Source organism: Carassius carassius, chromosome 21, assembly GCF_963082965.1.
Source record: "Carassius carassius chromosome 21, fCarCar2.1, whole genome shotgun sequence".
In the NCBI taxonomy this organism is placed as follows: Eukaryota; Metazoa; Chordata; class Actinopteri; order Cypriniformes; family Cyprinidae; genus Carassius; species Carassius carassius.
This window is the reverse complement of record NC_081775.1, coordinates 3,240,986-3,265,010: the sequence shown is the minus strand read 5'-3', so window position 1 is coordinate 3,265,010 and position 24,025 is coordinate 3,240,986. Positions and strand designations below refer to the sequence as shown.

The window sequence follows — 24,025 nt, the reverse complement described above, 5'->3', positions numbered from 1 at the left end:
CAGACATTATAAAATCACTATTATAACAGTTAAAAGACAACACTAAAATTGTAAACAAAAAAAAAAAATATATATTTTTTTTTGTTGTTGATTTGGATCTACATCACACAAAATTATGATTTTTGGCAGTAGTTTGCATCCTGTCTGCAACCGAATGCCCGTTCCCAAACATAATGTGAATTTTTATTTTTTTGAGTGACAGAGATCATCAGAAATAGACTGATATTATGGTTAATCACTTTGCAACAAGATTATTTGTTGATTGAGTTCATGACTTTCAGTGAAAGAATTGATATCTAAGCTTACCAATCTCTGTTCACTTAATTTTAATGCGTTGTTTTTTCCTTTGTCTTTTTCTGCTCTAGTCTCCTTTCCCTCCTCTATTCATTTGTGTTTGTGACAATAAAGGGTAACATGGTAAAAAAAAAAAAAAAGGCTAAAACCAGCTTTGGCTGGTTGGTTGATCTTTTCTGGTTTAAGGTGTAAGAATGGTTTTAGCTGGTCTCCCAGCATGGCCAGCTGAAGAAGTGGTCAAAACACTTTTAAAACCAGCCAAAAAATATAGCTTTAAGTTTTAAGTACACTTTTGATTATTCGTAACATTTTGTTAATTAAAATGTTCAGAGAGAGAGAAGAAGAAGAACTACAACAAGACGCTTATACAGTAATGTGGGACTTTTATTTTGACACGATGATGTGATGTTTGCGTCAGCCCAGTGTTCCTGTGATCACGCCTAGCAAACCGAGTCACACGATCGTCTGATTGATCAGCGCTTTACTCTTCATTTAAAGCGCGTTTATTCTCCATATTTCTCAGCAATCGCTTTTAAGAGGCTTTAAGAGCTTGTTGCTAAAGAAAAGGTAGATAAACGTATTCCTTTCTCATTTCAGTGTGATTTAGATTAGGCCTGCGGACAAACTAACAGACAGACAAGCTTGTTTACAATAGAGGACAGACTGCACAGTTTCGTGTTTGATCAATCCTTTCAGGATAAGGCACAATTATATATATATATATATATATGTATATTTTATATGTATATGTTCCGTTTGTATACAGATACATATATACACAAAAACACGTTTGTCCCTTTTGGTTGTTGCTAAATTATAAATAACTAATACTCTTGTCCATTGTTAGTTAATGCCGATTTATAACAAGAGTAATAATAAAGATCATATGCTACTTTACTGTTCATTAAAAATGAATTGGACTAATGATGATTGCTATATTAATATTAATGCACATCTGACTGACTGATCTGACTGTACATTCTTATTTTAGGGTTGTTGGTTATATTATGATTATTTTAACAAACAGTTTTGCTTCATACATGAAGTTTAACAGCATCAGGTCAAAGAGGGTAAACTTAATCATTCAGCTGAACTGTGCAAGTCCATAAAATTAATTAATAATCAAGCCTCATCTAAGTGGAAGTGAGTAGTTAAGATCTAGAAATTAATTGTAACAAAGTATTTAATATGCAGGCAAGTGTGTCTGTTTTTATAAAAGTGTACCTTTTATGGAAATATCAGAATCTTTTAACTTGAATGATATAACAGTGTATATCACGAATATTTAAAATGATTAAGATGTGTTTTATTTTAAAGAAGTCACATGATTGGTTATGTAATATTAATGTAATTTTGCATGTATGATTGTTTGAGTGATGGAGAGGGTCTGGCATGGCTGCTGCTGTCACACAGGTGCCTCATAAACGGAGAAGCATTGGATCCAGCCGCTCACATCCAAACCCACCTTATGGCCTCCATCTACCTGCCCTCATTAGAGGACTCGTCTGAGGTGAAGGAGGGCTTCCTGTGTCCTCTCTGTTTGAAGGACCTCCAGTCATTTTACCAGCTACAAGGCCACTATGAAGAGGAACACTCTGGTGACAACCGGCACGTTGGTGGTCAGCTGAAAAGTAAGCTGGAATAGTCTTAAGATTGATTCCCATTTCTCACAGAGGAACAAACAAAAATAGTGTTTGTCACAGTGCTAATCGTATTACAAGCTGTGTTCGATTTGATCATAAGTGCCATATGAAGTGGACGTCACAGTTTACTTTGCCATCTTAAGTGAGATTCCAGTTCAAAAGGAGTGTATATCTTCAGTTTATCCACCAGTCATTGTGCCATACCCTAGTACTGCAAGAAGTCTGACTAAAATAAACTCGGTGAAAATTAACTGAAGCTTCTTTTATTGAGTATACTTAGTCGCAGCTGTGATTTAAATGCAGTTTTTCATGGGTATAAATTGTATGAGATGTGTTTGTTACCGTGCAACTCTCATGAGTACGGTTAAAATAGACCGTAAACTGCACATGGATGCTATCATTCAAAAGTTTTAGAAGATTTTTAAGAAGAAAATTTGACTCTTCAGCAAGAATTAAAAATAACTGCTTTCTGTTTGAATAGATTTTTAAAGTGTAATTTATTTCAGTGATGGTAAAGCTGAATATTCAGCATCATTAGTCCAGTCCTCAGTGTCACATGATCTTCAGAAATCATTCTGATATTCTGGCTTGATGCTTGTGAAACATTTATTGTTGACTGTTAGATCTGTCCAGAGATTATCTTATTTATCTACATACATTTTATTGCGATCTTATTGTCCAGCCCTAGATATGGGATGATTTAATAAAAAAAAACAGGATAAATAATTTCATATTGTTATCCTTTCCAAGGATTTCATTCGTAGTTAAGTCATGCTTATTTGAAAGAATGTATATCCACCTTCATTTTGAAGGTTCTGTATGTAGGCTTGACACCGAGTGGCTGAACTTGGTATTGCAGTCCAAATTCAACATATTGGAGAGGAAGAGTGCACTTGATGATGAATGAAATGAAATACGCTGTGTTTTCCACAACTGCCAACCCGGGGTGCTGAAATACAATTGGGTAAACTGACAGCGGACGGGTTTAACAAACCAAAACAGAGACCGACATTCTGGCCCGGATCGCAGAATAACTGACTGTAGCATTGTTTTTCAGAAAAAAAGTAAACTTAGCATGTTTCTTAAATATCTGCAAACATATTATGGTATTTTTATGCTTTAGTAGAGTCAAAATCTTACATACAGCAGCTTTAATATAAGAGTGGGCACTGCCATTTGTAACTTGAATGTGCAAGACTTCCAGTGCCATTCTCTTCCAGCTATTTTAGCTGTGTGATCATGCAAACTGATGTTTGTGATCTTATTATTTTAATTTAATTGTAGTGCAAATAGTTTTATGGTTTAATGTATGTTATACTTCTAGTTACTTCTTTAGTCATCAATACTAAAGAAAGCCCATGTGGTCCCAGTGCTGATGGTAGTATTTTGACACACTGGGTTGTCAGTTGGCAAGGTCGGAAGCCAGTATAAACTGGACCAGAGATATCTGATTCCACCTCACCTAAAAACCTCAGCATCAATCTTAAATGGTTCATGACCTGAGGTCTAGTAAATGAGAAAATACTATAAGCTTGTTGGTTTATATACAGAGAAAGATTGAGGACCTAAATCAATGCAGTAGGCAGCATACACTGATTCTTCTAGAGCACCATGTCAGTTTCACCCTATGTCACCCTAGATCTCTAGTAAGTAGAGGAGCTGACAGAGACATGTTCAGTTGTTAAGCATTTTTCACATTGTTTTCTCAGGCCTGGTGCAAAAGGCAAAGAAAGCCACAGACAAGCTGTTAAAGCGCGACGGAGATGATCGGACGGACAGCAGCTATGAATCATTTTATTATGGAGGAGTGGACCCCTACATGTGGGAGCCGCAGGAGCTCGGTAAGAGCCTCACTACCACAGACAGATTAAAAAAAAGAATTAAGACGAGAAAGATTGTTTTTAATAAAAGTATGTAAGATGCAAAGCAAGGCAAGCTGGTCCTGTATCACTGAGTGCTAACAAAAGTCGTCATTGTCAGACTGTAATAAGTCTTCTGTTAAAATAGGAGCCACCCGCAGTCACTTGGATTTTTTCAAGAAGCAGAGAGCTGCAAGAATTGACCATTACGTGATTGAAGTCAACAAACGCATTATACGACTGGAAAAGGTGATTATTTGTCTATTGCGCTCTAAGCAAGTATGTGAAAACAGACATGAATGCTTTGCCATGCATCCTGCAAGTGCATGGATTTGTTGTACAGTACATGCTTAATGTCTGTGGCTGTAACAAACCTCAGTACTCAAAGAAACATTAAGTTATTATTTATGAAATATTCAAAATATCATATTATTGGGAAGCTAGCACACTTGCTATGTCAGTAGTTGAAAGACAAAACCGAATTTTCAGTTTACACTTCTGTAAAGCTTGATTGTGCCAAAGCTTGAAATACAGCAAATACTTGAATGTGTTACAAATGTATTAGAAATATTCTGTCAATATTTATACCAATGGACGATCTATGAATTTTGATGGAATGTGTTTAATATTTTAATGATTGTTGGTTGGACTGGGATGAATTGATTGTTCACACCTGGGAATAATTGTCTATTTATACCTTTCCTTGCCTTACACAAATGATACCTTGACAAAGGCGCTGTGCCAAAATGTTGGTAAATAAAATCACCTGCAAGTGAGTGTGCAGTCTTATGCCTTTTAATCCAACACATTTTGGAACATGAACTTGCATAGCTAGAAATGTCTGGTTTTACATAAGTAAGCAGATTTTAACAATCTGATTAATTTAGACGATGGATTAAATTTAGAATAGAACAGTCCATTTGATTAAATTGTTTCACATTGCTACTTGGCTTTTCATTGGCAGCTAACATCATTTGACAGAACCAACATGGATGCAGCGCAAATAAGATGTATGTGTACAAAAATATCACACATCTGCTTGGTACCATTTAAAGAATGACTTAAAATGTGATTACTACACTACTTTGTTTTCTCAGCACTTGAGAAGTCCGTGGTATCATGGGTGAACGATCAAGATGTGCCATTTTGCCCTGATTGTGGGGGCAAATTCAACATCCGCAACCGGCGCCACCATTGCAGACTCTGTGGGTCCATTATGTGCAGAAAATGCACAGAGTTTATTCCTCTGCCACTAGCATGTGAGTTACAGATGTATAAATATGTTAGATTAAATGGAAAGTACTATACATTTAATACTTCAGTAAATCCGGTGAGTAAAGTGACATATCTGACGCAGTAACTTCAAGGAGTTGGAGGGGATGGGGATTTAGCGTTTTGTAAAATGTTATAATTAAAATTAAATGTTAGTCATACCACCAAGTCTTTAAAGCCATATTGGCCTAGAAAATCACAGCTTTTCATTTTTCGTCGGTCTTAGTACATGTTGTAACTACAGAAGAATCAAGAGATGCTAACAGTCTAATCCGATTGAATGATCTATGCTAAGCTAAGCTAAAATTGCTACCACCAGCCCTGGAGATCGGCTGAATTGTTTCAAAAATGGTAAAACACAACTGTTTAACTCTAGGGGAGTTGGAAAATGAGCCTATTTTTTTTTTTTTTTAAGTGGAGTGTTCATTTAAGATGCCTTAAATGTAGGGTAGGCAATTTCAGAGGAGCTAGCAATAGAAAGCTAGCTTTGAAAACATAAGATTCCACCCTCTCTGCAAATCACTCTCCAAATCCACACCTCTGCCAAAACGCACGCAGGCAGACCTAAAGCTAACCAGCGATACGATGAGACACGCCATTGGTGGATTACCTCATGCCTCATTCACATCACACATAATGTTACAGTAACACCTTCCGTTCTCGCTCGGTCTGCAGAAGTATAATGAAACGATATGATTGGATGAACATTTTATGGTCCTACACCTTCCACTGACATTATAAATACATTTACACAACTTAAATTAGTGATTGCTATCTGGATGTGAAGAGACTTTTAACCAGCATAACAAAACGTTTTTGAACCATTAAACCATATCACCTACACTAAGTAGACAGCCTAAAGGCCCCTTTTACCGCCGCGGCGTCTGTAAAGTGCATTTGCAGCTTTTGACGGCTGAGTGGCGCTTTAACCACAAGTTATCAAACAAGCGCATCACAGCACATTTTCGCAAATAGACGTCAGTTTTGCCTCGCTGATGTGTTACATTGGATGGCTTCAGTCACGGAAAATGAAAGAAAAAGACTATAGTTAAAATATTTAATATATTTAATATGTAATATTCACAGATGAAAGTTTGGTACTTATGAAGTTATCTGCATTTATTAGAACGAATTCAAGCAGGATAAATGTCAAGCCTGTGCCTGAGTCTGTGCTTATATTTTCTCTAAGCTACATGGTATTATTTTATTTTAGATATTAGATATATTTTAAAATATTAGATATATTTTAAAATATTAGACATATTTTAGATTTGATACATTTAAAAGGTGTGCAGTATTAATTATATTATATGAATTATGTGTTATATTATTCAAAAGAAATTGTGGTTTATTTTGCATCGGAGCATTAAAAGTGGTAGCCTATTTTAAGGGGGTAGGCTACATGGATTAATATGCAATGTCAATATTTTCATATATTATGCCTATATTTTAATTTATATTTTAAAATTCCTTTAATAAAACAACATGCATTTTTGCTATTCGTTCTGTCCTTTATTTTGACAGATAACTTCTTGGGAAAACCACATTTGTCTGTAAACTGATTAAGAAATTGTTGCATGTTTAAATGTGAAGCGCTGTATAATTTCGTTCACATTATTTATGCCTAATTATCCTAAAACAAGAAACGAATAAATTAAACCTGCACGATTTAGTTAAATCTTTGAAACTCTAGAATGAACAGATTAATAAACCGTCCTCACGATTAAACTCAAGTTCTCTCATTATAATCAACAAAATGCACATGATGTAAAAAAAAGAGCTTCATTTACTGACAACTTAAGTGATTTTAAAGGGAGCCTTCTTTACTTGCTTTTAGTGCTGGGCGATAGCATATGGCCTAAAAAATTAAAAAATATTCGATTTTAAAATCAGAATCAGAAAGAGCTTTATTGCCAAGTATGCTTGCGCATACAAGGAATTTGTTTTAGTGACATAAGCTTCCAGTAAACAGAGACAACAACACACAGACAAAAAAAGACAAAAAAAAAAATTACACAGAAGGAGATTTACAAATTGGCAAATAAATAAGTGTATAAACAATTGTGCTATAAATGATAATGGAATAGGATTGAGTGAGATGCAGGAATGTTCTAGGATGGAGGGGTAACAAATAAATATAAGGATATTGCACATTTTTTGCATAAGTTTAAGTGGGAAACATTTAACTGTTCATGAGGTAGATTGCCTGGGGGAAGAAACTATTCTTGTGCCTTGCTGTTCTTGTATTTGCGGCTCTGAGGCGCCGGCCAGATGGCAAAAGTTCAAAGATGGGGTGACTTGGATGTGAGGGATCCAGAGTGATTTTCTGAGCCCTTTTCCTCACTCTGGATGTGTACAGTTCTTGGAGGGTGGGCAGGGGAGCACCAATAATCCTTTCAGCAGTCCGAACAGTTCTCTGTAGTCTTCTGATATCTGATTTTGTAGCTGAACCAAACCAGACAGTAATTGAAGTACACAGGACTGACTCAATGACGGCTGAGTAGAACTGTTTCAGCAGCTCCTGTGGCAGGTTAAACTTCCTCAGCTGGCGAAGGAAGTACAACCTTTGTTGGACTTTTTTCACAATGGAGTCAATGTGATTGTCCCACTTCAGGTCCTGAGAGATGGTGGTTCCCATGAATCTGAATGACTCCACTGCATTCACAGTGCTGTTCATGATGGTGAGTGGGGAAAGTGCAGGGGGGTTTCTCCTGAAGTCCACAGTCATCTCCACTGTTTTGAGCGTGTTCAGCTCCAGGTTGTTAAGACTGCACCAGACAGCCAGCTGCTCAACCTCTTGTCTGTAAGCAGACTCGTCACCGTCCTGGATGAGGCCGATGACTGTAGTGTCGTCTGCAATCTTCAGGAGCTTGACAAAGGGGTCTTTAGAGGTGCAGTCGTTGGTGTACAGGGAGAAGAGCAGAGGGGAGAGAACACATCCCTGAGGGGCACCAGTGTTGGTGGAGCAGCTGTTTGACATGAATTTCCCCAGTCTCACTAACTGTTGCCTATCTGTCAGAAAGCTGGTGATCCACTGACAGATAGAGCTAGGAACAGAGAGCTGGGTCAGTTTGGTCTGGAGGGTTGTTGGGATGATGGTGTTGAAAGCCGAACTAAAGTCCACAAACAGGATCCTCACATAAGTCCCTGTTTTGTCCAGATGTTGCAGGATGAAGTGCAATCCCATGTTGATTGCATCATCCACGGACCTGTTTGCTCGGTACGCAAACTGCAGGGGGTCCAGTAAGGGTCCAGTGATGTCCTTCAGATAAGCCAGAACCAGTTTTTCAAACGACTTCATGACGACAGACGTTAGAGCCACAGGTCTGTAGTCGTTAAGTCCTGTTATCTTGGGTTTCTTTGGAATGGGGATTATGGTGGAGCGTTTGAAGCAGGAAGGCACTTCACACAACTCCAGAGATCTGTTGAAGATCTGTGAAAAGATGGGGGCCAGCTGGTCAGCACAGATTTTCAGACAGGCTGGTGTAACGCCATCTGGGCCTGGTGCTTTTCTTCTTTCGTTTTTCTTGAAGACCTGGCGCACATCATCTTCACAGATTTGAAGAGCAGGAGGTATGGAGAGGGGGATTGCAGGAGGTGTTAATGGTTGTGTAGGGAGATGGTCAGAGTGGGTGTTGGGGGTTTCAAATCTACAATAAAACTCATTCAGGTCGTTAGCAAGTCATTGATTAGCCTCAGTGCAAGGGGATGGTGTCTTGTTGTTTGTGATTGCTCTCAGTCCTCTCCAAACTGAAGTAGAGTCGTTGGAAGTAAGTTGGTCTTCCAACTTTTTAGCGTAGGTCTTTTTAGCCGCTCTAATCTCTTTGTTCAGTGTGTTCCTGGCCTGATTGTAAAAGACCCTGTCCCCATTTCTGTAGGCATCCTCTTTGGCCTGACGAAGGTGTCTGAGTTTTACTGTAAACCATGGCTTATCATTGTTGAATGTTAAATAAGTCCTGGTAGGAATGCATATATCCTCACAGAAACTAATATAGGATGTTACAGTCTCTGTGAGTTCGTCCAGATCGGTGGTAGCAGCTTCAAAAACACTCCAGTCAGTGATGTCAAAACAAGATTGTAAATCCTGCTCTGTTTCGCTGGTCCATCTCTTCACAGTCTTTACTACAGGTTTAGCAGATTTAAGTTTAAGGTCGGTATAAGATGAACCAGACAGTGATCAGAACGTCCCAAAGCTGCTCGTGGAACAGAGTGATATGCATCCTTTATTGTGGTGTAACAGTGATCCAGTATATTACTGTCTCTGGTGGGACATGTAACATGCTGTCTGTATTTTGGCAGTTCACGGGAGAGATTGGCTTTATTAAAGTCCCCAAGAATGATTAAAACAGAGTCCGGGTGTTGTTGTTCTGTGTCTGTGATCTGATCAGCGAGTTTCTGTAAAGCTGAGCTCACATGCGCTTGCGGAGGGATGTAAACACTAACCAGAATGAACGAGTGAAACTCCCGCGGCGAATAGAACGGCTTGCAGTTGATAAACTGCATTTCTAGATCAGGACAGCACATCTTCTTTAACACAGTTACATCTGTACACCATCGTTCATTGATGTAAAAGCATGTCCCGCCGCCGCGCGATTTCCCCGTTGATTCTGCTTCGCGGTCCGCTCTGAACAGCTGAAAGCCCGGCAGATGGAGCGCGCTGTCCGGTATGGCGTCATTCAGCCAGGTTTCCGTGAAACACAGAGCAGCAGAGTGAGAGAAATCCTTATTTGTCCGAGAGAGCAGAAGGAGTTTGTCCGTTTTGTTGGGTAGAGAGCGGAGATTTGCGAGATGGATGCTAGGCAACGGCATTCGAAATCCGCGCTTCCTGAGTCTGACGAGCGCTCCCGCTCGCTTTCCCCGTCTGCGCGTCCTGAAGCGCTTGATCAGCGCCGCTGCTCCTCCGATAACAATGTTCAGTAAAACGTCTGTATAATAGAAATCCGGAAAAATATCATGTGGTGTGTTCTGCCGAATGTTCAGCAGTTCATCCCTGGTGAAACTGATCGTGTTTGTTAAACAAAATACAGGAAAAACGAACAAAAACAGTACAAACACTGGAGAGCCAAGCACTGAAGCAGCCATGTGCGGCGCCATCTTGGATAAGCATGCTATCAATATTCAAATGACAAAGAAATTTTTCAAAACAAGTTTTAATATAGTTATAAACTTATAACTGAGACAAGATGATAAACAACTGTAATGTTATTACCTTAATGCTGGAAAGACCTTTATTTTATTTTATTATTATTTATTTTTTGTTCATACTAGCCCATCAGCTGTGCAAATTTTGTTTGTGAGAAAAATAAAATTACATTTTTGTCAGTTATTTTATCTAAACAGATCGAATAATTTCTTCAAGATTTCAAAATCAAATAGCCTATACTGATAATGTAGTAGCACTGTAAGATTACATTTGTTTGAATGCATTATTGCTAAAGCGATTGCGTGTGAATGTGCTTTATCTGTTTAAATCATGCTTTAACCCGAAAATAATCAGTAAAAGAAACAGACAAACTCATATAGCCTTTTATCATCCCGCTCGACTATTGCAGTCATTATAACCTGATCAACCCATAGCTAAATATGTTTAACATGAATTCTAGCTGAATTTGCGGGCTGTTGGCATGAATTGTACTCGTGATGGAGGCTCCAGTCAGAATCACCCCGCTCCGCTCATCCTTTGCTCGGCGGCGTGTCTCTGTCAGACTCGCGGGGGAGGGTAGAGCCACTCTGAACTACGGGAGAACTGGATGTTAAAAGAAAACCGATTTTCATTCAAACAAACCGACGTAAATTACTAATTCGAGTTAATTGATAAAATCGATTTATCACCCAGCCCTACTTGCTTTCATATTATTTAATGAATGCAGCTGCATTTAAGTGCAGGTGTGTAAAATATGTGCAAGATTTGCACTGCACGTGTGATGGTAGATGTGCAGATTTATTCTTATTTATTTTATCTTCATTACAAATCTTGTTTGGTTTCATTTTGGATAATTGCATGTAAAAAATAATTTTTGTTGTAATGCAAAATGTGAATTAATATTCATATGCAAGTATTTGTGCAAAAATTATAAATTCGCATTAATGACAGGGTGCATTAATATTCAACATTCAACAATCTGTCAATGTTGCATTTCTCTGTCGGAGAGAGCCAGCACTGTGAATTTCATCTTGCAGCAGACAAGAAAACATTTGTTTATTAATAAATAATATTAAAATGTCTCATTTTTCACAATCATTAGGCTACTTCTGCATGTGCTTTGTGGCAAACTTAATGCATGTGCTTGAGCGCGGAATATATTAAGATTTGATTATGTAAATTTAATATAAACCTCTGATTAGTTGAATATAACAAATGAATTGCCTAAATGAACTTGTGTTAATAATATAATTACAACTAACAATATAATTCGATTTTTTTACATGAAAAACTCCTGTATAAAATGGGACAGCAACCTTTATATCAAACATTTTTAAATCATCCACAGCTGATCAACGCAAGAGGGGGATCTGCGCCAGAGTGCGTGAAGTGAATGTGAAGAACGGTCATTTTCAGATGCAATGAAAAAAAAAAACATAGCCTAGATTAGGCAATGCAGGCTCTGCTCTCAAGTATATAATACTTATAATTACTGTTAACCCAGAGTAACAAATTTTAAGGGATTAATAGCCTTTTTTCATTTGCTGCATGTTTTCTTTCTTTCTTTATTTTTAAACACGCAAAAAAATAAATTAAGTTTGTGAGAGAAAAATTATATATATTAGTCGTGTATAGGTTTCGTTTTAATGTATTAATCACCTATTTTCGTTTGCTGCATGTTTTATTTTTTTTTAAAAATATAATTCATGTATAAATGGCATTTTATTACATTTAGAAATAATAACGGCTGGCCTAATAATGTTATCATGTACAAACAGGATATATTTAATTCCCTTCACTTTACAACAAATCCTTTAAATTTAACAAATATATCAGAACAAAACAAGAATTGAAAAAATATAGAATTCTAATGGATAAATATAATTGCAGTATATAATAATATAGGCTTAGCTATAAACAAACAAAAAAATAATAATAATTTAAAGCTAAGCATAAGGTAAGGTTGGGCTTTCTCATTCTCTCACTCGGGAGAAATCCGTTTCCATATTCATGATGTTGCCCATTTGAAGCTTAATTATTATTTGTGAGGTAAAATAGGCTTTGTTGTACACGCGGTTTCAGTATCGATGTAAAAAAATCATAATTAACAATATGTGGAGTAAGTAGATCGCTGCTAAAGCTGAATGTCTGGTGAACGACTGCTGTTTCCAGTGAATATGTGCACGAGACACCAGCGCGATCAAACAGCTGAAACAGGAAAATACAAAATGTTTGGACACACATAAGGCATAATTCAAAAATGCAAAGTCTTAGTAGTTTGAGAAAATCAAGAATAAAAGCAGAGTTAATAATAATTATTGCTAAATGCTGGACCGTTCCCATTTCGCTCTGTATATGGAACCTGAAGATTTTTTTAAACCAAGAATGAACCGAAATGAAAATGAAATGAAAACATTTAGCTTTTTATCCATATATATATATATATATATATATATATATATATATATATATATATATATATATATATATATATATATATATAATATATATAATATATATATATATATATATATATATATATACACATACATGGGCCTTATATTTATTTACTGTTTAATAACAATAGCATGCATATGATCCTTTGTGTAAAGGTCTTTTAATTTTTGATGAGTAGACTGTAGCCTAAGACTATCTTACTTTTTAAAATTAACTCACTGTAAATGTTTGAATATTTTTTAAAGACGTACAATGTTATATCATAATGTTATTGTTGTTTTACTTCTTCCTTTTATCTCATTTTACAATTACATTCATTTCGCAATCTGTCCCTTTGCGCCACCTGGCGGTAGTTTCGCGAATGATTTTAACACGCAACAGAATTACAGTGGTGCCGCGGCGGTACACGCGGCGGTAAAGCCCAATTAGGCTGTCTACCTACTGTACCCGGCTTTTTCACCCTTCAACAAATTAATGATTTGAATTGGAACAGTCATGGCATTAAATACTGCATGTATGAAGTCCGGCCAATACAGGCCATGTCCCAAATGGCACACTTCATGTGCACTTTCATTCTTGATGACTTACAACGACTGATGTGTGTGCATGTCCATAAAGTCCAAGAGACCGTAGGGTGTCCCATTTATAATTTCAGCGTTCAGAAGGGTGCTCGCGAGAGTCCCCATTGCGGCCAGGATGGGCCCTTGATGTGCACTTCTGCGGAGTCCTCAAGCCTTCGAGCTACGGTTAAGGCTAGAAGGCATACAGCAAAAACTACTGGGCATGTGCACATCATTATAGCATAATCTTTCTCACACTGTACAACAATAATTACTATTTTTGCATCATTGTAAGGGGTAGGTTTAGGGTTGGGGTAGGTGTAGACCAGGGGTGCCCAACCCTGCTCCTGGCGATCTACTGTCCTGCAAAGTTTAGCTCCAATCCTAATCAAACACACCTGAAGCAACTAATTAAGGTCTTCAGGCTCACTTAAAAATTAAAGGCAGGTGTGTTTGATTAGGGTTGTAACCAAACTTTGCAGGACAGTCGATCGCCAGGAGCAGGGTTGGGCACCCCTGGTGTAGACGTTAATAAAACACAATCTAATAGGTAGAAAATTTTATAGCTGAACACGCAGCGCCAGATGAAACTCTATGAAGCCTCGGTGCGGGTAAATAAGGAGAATTTATGTTGGTTGAGAGATTATAGTATAGGAAGTGTCAATGGTCCATTTCAAGATAGGTGGCGGTAATGCACATATTTGTCTGCGATCCGCCGTAAAAAAGCAAGAAGAAGAACATTTTATTTATTGTTCGCTTCCATTTTTTTTTGCTGTATCTCTTCTAGCCATAACCATAAGCTATGAAGCAAACTTCTACCTGCCAGTTAAAGCAGCATTACGTCACAAAAGTGAGGACTCTGAGGTTGCCATTTGGGACAGTTCCTTATCGTGTGCTCCATAGACATTTAGATTTAAAGAACATTTTTGTATCTTGTGGACCTTTTAATTTATCCCTTAGATTTTCTTAAATTGGTCTCAAAATCCCAGACAGCAACATAGTGTTGGCCCAGATTCGGCCCACATTTGGCCCACGTGAAATCCATGCGGGCCAGATGTGGGCCGGATCTGGCTCGAAACTGCTTGCTGTATGGGATGATCTCTAAAAATTGATTCTTATGAAGCTTGCAGAAACCCTGACAATATGCTACTCTGATTAATAAAAAAATATCCCAGATGTCTTGAGGGAAAGTAGTGTTTTTATTTATTTTTGGCATTGAAAAAAGTAGATGTATTACCTACTTGTTGGTCATCTTGAGCAAGTAGGTCTGATTTTCAGAATGTACTATAATGTGTTTTCAGATAAATTGACCAGTGGAACAAGGGAGGCCCTGTGGGCTCCGGGGCAGAGTGGGTCTCCTGGATCTGCAGGCCCAGTGATGCAGCAGATGTCTCGCCGCAGCTCCATTAACAGCATCTCATCTGTCACCTCTGTGTTGGAGGAGAAAGATGACGACCGAGTACGTTGCTGCCATCATTGCATGGATGCACTTCTCCGGTATCAGCACAAACTGGAGGAGAAAGACCACGTGCCTGATATCGTCAAACTCTATGAGGTACAGTCGTGTTTTATATATATATATATATATATATATATATATATATTTATATAATATATATATATAATCAAGTCAAGTCACCTTTATTTATATAGCGCTTTAAACAAAATACATTGCGTCAAAGCAACTGAACAACATTCATTAGGAAAACAGTGTCAATAATGCAAAAATGATAGTTAAAGGCAGTTCATCACTGAATTCAGTGATGTCATCTCTGTTCAGTTTAAATAGTGTCTGTGCATTTATTTGCAATCAAGTCAACGATATCGCTGTAGATGAAGTGACCCCAACTAAGCAAGCCAGAGGCGACAGCGGCAAGGAACCGAAACTCCATCGGTGACAGAATGGAGAAAAAAACCTTGGGAGAAACCTGGGATCTGTATCTGGGGCTCTAGTTGTCCTGGTCTCCGCTGTCTTTCAGGGCAATAGAGGTCCTTTCTAGATGCTGATCCATCATCTGGTCTGGATATGTACTGGATCCGGGTGACTGCAGTGACCCTCTGATCTGGATACAGACTGGATCTGGTGGCTACGGTGACCTCGGAATAAGAGAGAAACAGACAAATATTAGCGTAGATGCCATTCTTCTAATGATGTAGCAAGTACATTATGTTATGGGAATTGTTTCTGGTTCCGGTTTAACTAATTAATGCAGCCTAAAAATCCTTTAACGGATTTGGATATTAAAAGCATATATTTATATATATATATATAAGACATGGCTCTCTTTTTGCCTTCACTCAAAGACAGAAAGCGAAAGAGATGACAAGTTAGAATTGACATGCTACATGCTTAATAATTGGACCATGATGATTGCTGCTTGCAGCTATGTATTTTTGTAACGGTAGCTCTTAATAAACATGGCATAGTCTTTAGTCATAGTATTGATTGTTTTTGCTTTGCAGAGGTTAAGGACATGTATGGAGAAAGTTGAAGCTAAGGCTCCAGAGTACACACACATGGCACAGTCTCTCAAGTAAGCACTACAAATGCAATACAATACAAACAATACATTTGTTAACTTCTTTAATGATATTCTAATGCCACATCCCAAACATTGCCAGATTCTTAAAGTTTTCTCTGTATTGTGTAGTGCTGGGGAGACGACCTGTAGACTAGAGAGTGCTGCTGCACTAAGGATGGAGATACAGAAATACTATGAGCTCATTGATGTTCTGAGGTAGGCAACAGACTAAAGACATACTGTGATGTGACGGACCTATCTAAATCAGGATTCACAGAATGCATTTCTGTGGGGGGGTTTGGGCACTAGTAAGAAGATACTCGCACTCGGACTAAAAGACGAGGTCCAGCCTCACCCCAAAGCCCTGCAGCTGCAAAGGATGGTGCGCTACACAGCTACACTTTTTATACAGGTGAAAGGTTTATTAACATATTTTTCAAATCTGCAAAAGGTTTACAAACTTGTGGGTAAAACAGTGGAAATGTGAAAGCTCAAATTCTCCATTCAACACGTACACCCGTAGGAGAAACTGTTGGGACTGACGTCGCTCCCCACCAAGGAGAAGTATGAGGAGCTTAAAGAGAAGAGAAGAGAGGAGCAGGAGAAAAGAGCGCAGCAGGAGAGACAGGTGACTAAATGGCAATGTGATCCTAATCGGTCTCTCATATCAGTCTTTTTTTTTTTTTTTTGCTAATCAGTATTTCTTTATTTGATAAGACTTTAAGTGAATCAGTGGTGATTTTAATGACTCCATTCAAAAAATGTTGAGCTTAAATCGTATTTCACATGTGAGTATTCTTCCTTGTTTCTCAGTCCTAGGGCTTGAATTTCCTTAAACCAAATTTTCTAGGAAGCTTTTCTACAACCGTTCTCTGATGGTGTCTTCTGAGGGCACTGTTTTTATTATTATTTTATCTATTACAGTCTGAAAGAACATGATCTGATGCAGTGGTGGGTTGGTTTATATTGTAAAAGAATAAATTATATCAGGAAAAACCTGGAAGGCTGTAGAATTATGAGCCAGCAGAAGTTTATAGACTGGATGACTTCCAGCCACATACATGCTTGCAGTATATGTATGATGTCTCATACTGTAAGTATGTCCTATGATGCTTCATGATATTTATGCGAGTAATGAGACATTCTTGCATGCATTCCAGTTAATTATTCATTGAATATATCGTAGATTAAATCGGGAGAGCAGACCACAAATGCTCAGTATATGTTGTCTTTTTTCATATAGTTACAGTGGAATAGAAAGGAATAATGAAAATAATCAGGAGGAAATTACTTTAATATACACAATTAGCCATATTTCTCAGTTTTGGTGGTATGGTCCAGGGTTCTTACACCTTTTCCAAAGTAAAATTCAAGCACTTTCAAGGTGCATTTTCAAGATTTTCCAGCACTTTACAACTGTGGTAAATGACATGTTTACATAGCCTACTTACTTGACTTCTTCACTTTAAATCAGATGTTACTGTGCTTTTAAAAACAACTTATATAAATTATACAATTTTAAAAATGAAAGCATTTACAGGGTATCTTCAGTAGTTTTCAAACAAAATGTAAGACTTTTAAAGACCTGCACAAATAAAATGAATACTGTATGAGCAGGGTAGGGTCAATGTCTATTGTGACAATAATAATTGGTACAATGAATTGACTGCAATAAAAAAAAAGATTATTTGCATTTTAAAAACAAGTTTTTCATGAATAAAGTTTTATATAGTGATAAACCTCACATTTCAGCCTTTAAATTTTTTTTAAGAAAAGGGATTTGTCAAAAGTAGCTATAAATTATTTTTTAATTTAAAACACTCCCACACATAAAAGTATAAATTATCTTAAATGAAAACACACACATCTTTGTTATTTGTTTGGATTTTTGAAGGCATATAAGAAGTTACAATGCCTGGTAACGCCTGTACATAAAGCAGCACTGAACTCATTAATACTCCATTATCAGACATATGCAGGCAAGATGAAATAAAAATGGCATCAGAACTTTTCTGAGGGCAGGAAACCTTCAGAGATACTTTCACACCCACGCCGCAATGAAATCGTACCCTAATGAAGTTTAATCTTGAAGTTTAAGTCATATAATGATTCTTGTCTTTCCATCGTCAAGTTTTAAGACATTTTGAAATTATAATCAAGTCTTATATAATTATAAATTACTGTTTTGGCATTTAAGATTTATTTATGTCCTTAAATTTATCGTTGACAACAACGATTTATGTCGATTACATTTTTATGTGGTGGAAATGACACGACATATTCATGACAATCTTCACATCGGTTTTTTTAGTCGCATTAAATTTTTTCAAATATATAATTTGGGACTAAAACATGCAGAAAACGTGCAAAAAATGTTCTTCGTCACTTAAATGGACTATCATGAGCTCACTGAATCTCGCTGTGACTTTCTTAACGGCAAAATACATTTCTGGTTTACAACGTTTCTGCACTGTTGTTAATGATGACAGTATTCAAGAGAGTGCAGTACCAGGAAACACACGAACTCAACACAACGGTAGCATTTTACGGATTTTTCCTCACTGGTGACTAATATGTGCTCAACACTGTGTGTAATTTGTTATAATGCGCATAATTTTTTTTTTTTATTCATTATGACCAAATCTAAACATAATGAACTTTCACTTTAATCACAACAGTCTTAAAAGAATGAGAAAACTGAGCAGAGGCTTTTATTTATTTATTTATTTTTTACTTTTATGGCTCAGAAGTGCAGACGCTTCCATGGACTACTCAAGTATTAAGTTATAGTTTTAAGCATAATTTGTATTGGTCCTTTTCAAGCTATCGCCGACTGAAGTGGAAACCTCCCGGCACGTTTTTATCTTCCGCTTTGCTCCATCATGGATGCACATCAATAAAGACCAGCAGATCACATGTGCAGACTCTGCGGGCTTATTTTATGTAAAAAAAAAAAAAAACTATTCAGCAAGAAAGTGAATTATTAGGAAACTGATGCAACTACATTTTCATGCACTTTATCAAATAATCCAAGCATTTTCCAAACACTACATTTAAAATTCAAGCATTTTCAAGAAATTCAAGCACCCATTACACCATGTAGGCTCCTGTGAGATGATCCAGTGAACATATTTAATTAATTGCACCTGATGATCAGTCCTGCGCAGAGCTTGCTCAGCTTAAACAAACCTGTCATTGATTAATCAAATCAGTGCATTTATTCTTTTAAGAATCAGATCGGTGAATCCGTGAATCTGATTGATTCATCTGTGTAGTCTAGATATGAATTTCTAAATGAATAAATAATGTTTTCACCATAATGCTTATGCAAAAAAAAAAAAAAAAAAAAAACCTGTGAAATAGCTGGATTTCTGGAATAGCTAGTCTGATACAATTCATTATTTTGCATATTGTAACACTTGACTTCTCTTACGTAACTTAGGCTGGCCTGGAGGCACAAAAACGGCATTTGGAAATTGAAAATAACCTCGGTGCACACGAGGATGTTCCAGGTCCACGCATGAGGAAAGCCGGTGGCTGGCTGCCACAATCAGACACTCAGCATACTCGCTCTGAGCTGGACGACCCTCTCCTGCAGCAGATCAAAAACATTGAGTCGTTCATACGGCAGGCGCGCTCCGCAAACCGCACCGATGAAGTGGCCATGCTGGAGGAGAATCTGCGGCAGCTGCAGGACGAGTTTGACGCCCAGCAGACCAGTCGAGCCATCCAGCTTTCACAGAGGTTGGCTGAGGAGACCGACATGCAGCAGAGACAATTTGATCATCTGCATCAGAGAGAGCTTGAGTACAGAACCCAATCAAAACTGTCCTCCTTGGATTTTAGAGACCGAGAAAATGTTTGGAAAAGAGAGGAGGCGGAAGGTGACTTGGGAGAACATCTGATTGAGAGCCCTGGGTCTTCATCACATCTATTAGGAAACTCTCCTCCCTTAGACAGGCAAAGAGATAAACATACATCGACTCCACCCACCAGAAACCCCTTTGACGAGGAGCATTTATCTCCTGCTGAGGAAGAACCCATAAACTCTCAGACAGTCAATGGAAAGAAAGAGTACAACCCGTTTGAGGAAGAAACCGATGAAACGGAAGATCTAGATACAGCTAAAGTGAAGTCACCTATAAATCCTTTTGAAGATGACGATTATGAAGATCGAGGTAACCCTTTCAAAGAGGTTTCCAAAGAGATTCCAGCTGCCTCAACAAATCCGTTTGATGAAGAGGATGATGAGGATGGCTCAGCACTCGATGACGGGATTGAGGAAGAGCTACTTCTACAACAGATCGATAACATCCGGGCATATATCTTTGACGCCAAGCTAAGTGGACGTTCTGATGAAGTGGAGCTTTTGTCAGAGAACCTAAAGGAGCTGCAGAAAACACTACAAGAGCAGAAAAGAAAAAAATAGTGACCATCACAAGTTTTCAGTTACAGATTAACAGTGTAAGATAACTGATGCACTAGACAAAAATATAAAACAAATTTCAAAACTGGTTTCTGTGCAAGAATGCATAGTAGTAGGAACAGATCAGATCTTAATTAGAACAACTCAATTTCTGGAAAAATGTGTTATTTAATCATCATCATAAAAAAAAAAAAAAAAAAAACTAAGTCCTAGCATTGGGTAATATTCAAGTATTTTATGTGAACAAAATCTCAATATGTATTCTCAAGTCATATAAATGGGTAGAAATAGCTGGTTAAGATTTTCTGTTCAACTAAGTCAGTATTTCATGCACATTTTGCTTTAGAATTTTAAGAAAATCTAAGTTTATGTATTGAAGTCTAGCATGAACACACACCTGCATCTTTGAACTTTATTATTATTATATTGATCTAATAGATAACCAGAACTTCACTAAATAGAAACCCTAATTTCTTTTTTCATCCTTGAAACATCAAAGGAATATTTCACTCAAAAATTTTTCACATTACCCGTCTTTCCAAACCATTTTATATATATATATATATAAAAATTTTATTGTCACACACTCTACTTTCTCTAAGGTTTCAACTGTTTTTGTCCATACAAATGAAGTTGATGCTGTCAAAAACAAATCTCTCACCATTATTAATTCTTGTGTGAACCTGATTAATATTGCAGATTTCCCTAATCAATGTCAAATCTCTGTAATTTAGTCTGTATATATTTGCATTGTTTTATACCATTAGTGGCACTTAAATGATTTAGCAATTATACAAATACATCCAATGCTATGGAAACCAGTGTTGAAGTAACAAACGTATGCATATGGTCATCATAACTGCCTGCTGCTCCTCTAAATAGCTGTTAAAACAGTAACATTTGTATGTTAAATCTGAATGCATGTTTCATTAATGCTTCATTTGTGTGTACCCACCTCAATAAGGCATGAGCACAACTGATGAGTTCAGTTTTAACTCAAGGCTTTTTATGGACACAGAGAACAGACAGCTACACTGAGGCTCAATGTAATGCTTTTTGTAATTGTATTTATGTTTTGTCATCAGAGAATCATATTGTGACTAACAACCCATCCATTAACTTTTGGATAATGTTGCGTGTTTACACCAAGAGATATCAGGTATCAAATGTAACACTAATAATGAATAAAATTCTGTGAAAATCCTGTGATTCGGTTTTATTTGCTGAATGAAAATGTGGTGAGAAGTTTCTTTCATTATTAGTTTTGCAGGCATTCACTCAAGAATAAAATCAAATGTTTTTTAAATGTTTTATTATTATTTAATTGAATTTATTTCACAGGTTTATAAAACAAGTCTGCTTACCATAGTAAGTCTAAGTGAAAGTCACAAACATCAAATCATGTTCATCTCATCCACCAGAAAAAAAAGTTTAAGGACCTTTAAGTTGTATTTTTTTAAGCGTCCAATGTGTTTTCACATTCGTCTCAAACAGCATCTACTCATCAGAGGCTGCAGCCACTTTAGCCCTGTATTTGCCAGTCATCTCTTTGGGAAGCGGGACAAAACCAGGATGAGGAACTTGGCCCTCCACTTCACTGATACACTCCCGCAGGAAATACTTCTTGGGCCCAAAGTTAGCAGGGTTAGACAACTCCATTTTAGCCAGAGCTTCAGCTTCCAGAACTTTACTGTGGGTTGAAGGAGACATACGAGGGTAAGCAGCAGAGTACAGACACAAGGGACATGCATTCAAATGATAATACTGCTATTGGCACTGGTTACACATTGATTAATTGATCAGTTTATTTGAAAATTAAAAAGTACATTTCCAAAAAAATAAACACCCAGCCAGCACTTAAATAGGAAAATGCAGCTGTTTCAGATAACTTACTACTTTTTTTACATTATAGTGTTTTTATTTTTTTTATACAGAGCTCTATCACAGGCTTTAGGGCACATTTGGAGCGATTATATAAACTGGTTAGCCTAGTCTGTAGCAGACCTTTCTTTGTGTCAGGGCAACAATTTATTAAATTAAAAGATAATATTTAAATGACAAACTAGATAATTTTGTATTTTTGCTCCATTTTGCTAACAAAAATGTTTCCAATCAAAAGCCATGTTTGTGCATGTCCGCAGTGTTTTTTCCTGATTGAACTTTCATTTTTGAATGAATCGGACGAGTCAATGATTCACTGAACCATTCATAAGCTTCTTAGGGCTTCTTCAAATACCCACATTTGCACTTGACCACTTGTCCAAAATGGGGTTAATTTAGATTTATTTTTTTACTTTAAATCACATAAAAAAACTACGCAATGATATAGTAGCCCTAGAGAATGACACTAGCAATGCCAAGGTCATGGCTTCAAATCCTGCGAAAGCGTGAACTGAATAAATCTATACCTTGAACACAATAAGTTGCTTTGGATAAATGCACAAATGTAAATGTACTTACTCTGACTTGCCAAGGATTGTCTTCACATGGTTGGTAATTTCTTTGTGGTCTTTTCCTTCTACATCCACCAACACTTGCTCTCCATCATCTGAAAACAGCAGTAATATATATAGATACCACAGCCGGGGTATTGAAAATAATTAAAAAAAAAAAAAAAAACTTACCGAGGTAAAATCGGAGAAAGGGTGATGGTGTCATGTTTTTGAACATCATTATTTGAACCCAGGGATTTTTGTACTGGATTTGAGGGATATTGAAGAACACAAACTTCCTGTCAAACAATATCATACATTAACATCATGATTCTCAAACACGGCTGACTTTGTATTTATAGACAATTCATGTCCCTTTTTTTCTCCAATAAACTTCTTGATTACATGTAATTAATTTTCTTCTGTTCACGTTTTATCTGATTCTAACTAATCTAATTTATTGCAGATATTAAAACACAAACGGTATTTTTGTCTGTGGTGGCGTGACGACATTTTTTCAATAAAAAAATAATAATAATATGACCAGACTCTGCTTGCAGTCATCTATTGATGATTGTGTTTTCCTGACCTTGCTCCTTCACTCAGATCTCCATTTGTGTTATAATTGACAGTCATAATCTTCACAGATTTTTTAAACACGACTTCTCCTTTCTGTAGATACTCCAGTGTCCTCCGTATAGGGAACCTTCCCTTCATCGGCATGATTAAACTATAAATTTGTGCAAATTATGTCACTAACTGATCCACAGATGTGATCCTAACACATCCGCTCATGCTGCTCCTGCTTCGCGTTTATTAACAACGTCTGCCTAATCCAAACACACTGTCCAGCGCCACCTACAGGACTGGAGAAGAACACTCTTCTCTCTATGTTTCGTTTAATGGCGGGTGGCAACCAGCATTATGGTGCATTACCGCCACCTACTATGTTGGAGTGTGGGCCAGAGTTTTCCTTCCCTTGAGTAAAAAATAAATACAGCTAATAATAGTAATAATACTAAAAATATTTCCTGTCCCTAAATTCTATTTATCAATCCAGTTTTCTCTCAAATAACAGAATAACTTCCCTACTTCAATATCAAAAACATTTTTTTAAACTTAATTCTTCCTGATCAAACTTTCTACTTTCCTCCCTTAATACTTCCCGCTCTCTATAGAATTTTTGACAGTGAAGAATTACATGCTCGACTGACTCCTCTATTTGGCAGTGATCACACACTCCTGAAGGGTGCTTATTTATTAAGTGCAAGGTTTTATTAAGCCTAGTATGTCCTACCCTAAGAGAAGAACACTGACACAGTTAGATTATTAAATACGTAATGATTTAAAGTACAATAAAAAAAACCCCACATAAATAGGGCATGGAATACTTTATTTCTTCATGTTAAATAATAAT

The 24,025-nt window shown here is 37.0% G+C and overlaps 2 protein-coding genes across 3 annotated transcripts; one reads left to right on the top strand and one right to left on the bottom strand.

Annotated features, from left to right (window-relative positions):
* Positions 1–1,076: 1,076 nt before the first annotated feature.
* LOC132097367 (rabenosyn-5-like) lies at positions 1,077–20,674 on the top strand. Of its 2 annotated transcripts, XR_009422727.1 has the most exons (12): positions 1,077–1,925; positions 3,647–3,778; positions 3,945–4,045; positions 4,761–4,806; positions 4,894–5,055; positions 14,530–14,783; positions 15,692–15,762; positions 15,880–15,966; positions 16,060–16,162; positions 16,274–16,378; positions 19,193–20,337; positions 20,384–20,674. XR_009422727.1 is itself a non-coding variant. In XM_059503028.1 (11 exons), the coding sequence occupies exons 1-11, from the start codon at positions 1,652–1,654 to the stop codon at positions 20,177–20,179; spliced, it is 2,322 nt and encodes a 773-aa protein (XP_059359011.1). In that variant the 5' UTR covers positions 1,077–1,651; the 3' UTR covers positions 20,180–20,674. The 2 variants fall into 2 exon arrangements, 1 of the variants encoding a protein (XP_059359011.1); XM_059503028.1 differs by having other exon boundaries at positions 19,193–20,674.
* A 797-nt stretch (positions 20,675–21,471) lies between these two features.
* mrps25 (mitochondrial ribosomal protein S25) lies at positions 21,472–23,435 on the bottom strand. The gene is made up of 4 exons (XM_059502695.1): positions 23,198–23,435; positions 22,801–22,907; positions 22,637–22,724; positions 21,472–21,866 (listed from the first exon to the last, which is right to left on the bottom strand). The coding sequence occupies exons 1-4, from the start codon at positions 23,329–23,331 to the stop codon at positions 21,674–21,676; spliced, it is 522 nt and encodes a 173-aa protein (XP_059358678.1). The 5' UTR covers positions 23,332–23,435; the 3' UTR covers positions 21,472–21,673.
* Between the last annotated feature and the right edge of the window lie 590 nt (positions 23,436–24,025).

Bases quoted from the DNA above. Each gene is read 5' to 3' on its own strand.
- LOC132097367 (XM_059503028.1), top strand. From the start codon at position 1,652: ATGTATGATTGTTTGAGTGATGGAGAGGGTCTGGCATGGCTGCTGCTG. The intron at 5,056-14,529 runs GTGAGTTACAGA...ATGTGTTTTCAG, and splicing joins TATTCCTCTGCCACTAGCAT to ATAAATTGACCAGTGGAACA. The intron at 16,379-19,192 runs GTGACTAAATGG...TACGTAACTTAG, and splicing joins GAGCGCAGCAGGAGAGACAG to GCTGGCCTGGAGGCACAAAA.
- mrps25 (XM_059502695.1), bottom strand. From the start codon at position 23,331: ATGCCGATGAAGGGAAGGTTCCCTATACGGAGGACACTGGAGTATCTA. The intron at 22,908-23,197 runs GTCAGGAAAACA...ATTGTTTGACAG, and splicing joins GATCTGAGTGAAGGAGCAAG to GAAGTTTGTGTTCTTCAATA. The intron at 21,867-22,636 runs GTAAGTACATTT...TTCAACCCACAG, and splicing joins ACAATCCTTGGCAAGTCAGA to TAAAGTTCTGGAAGCTGAAG.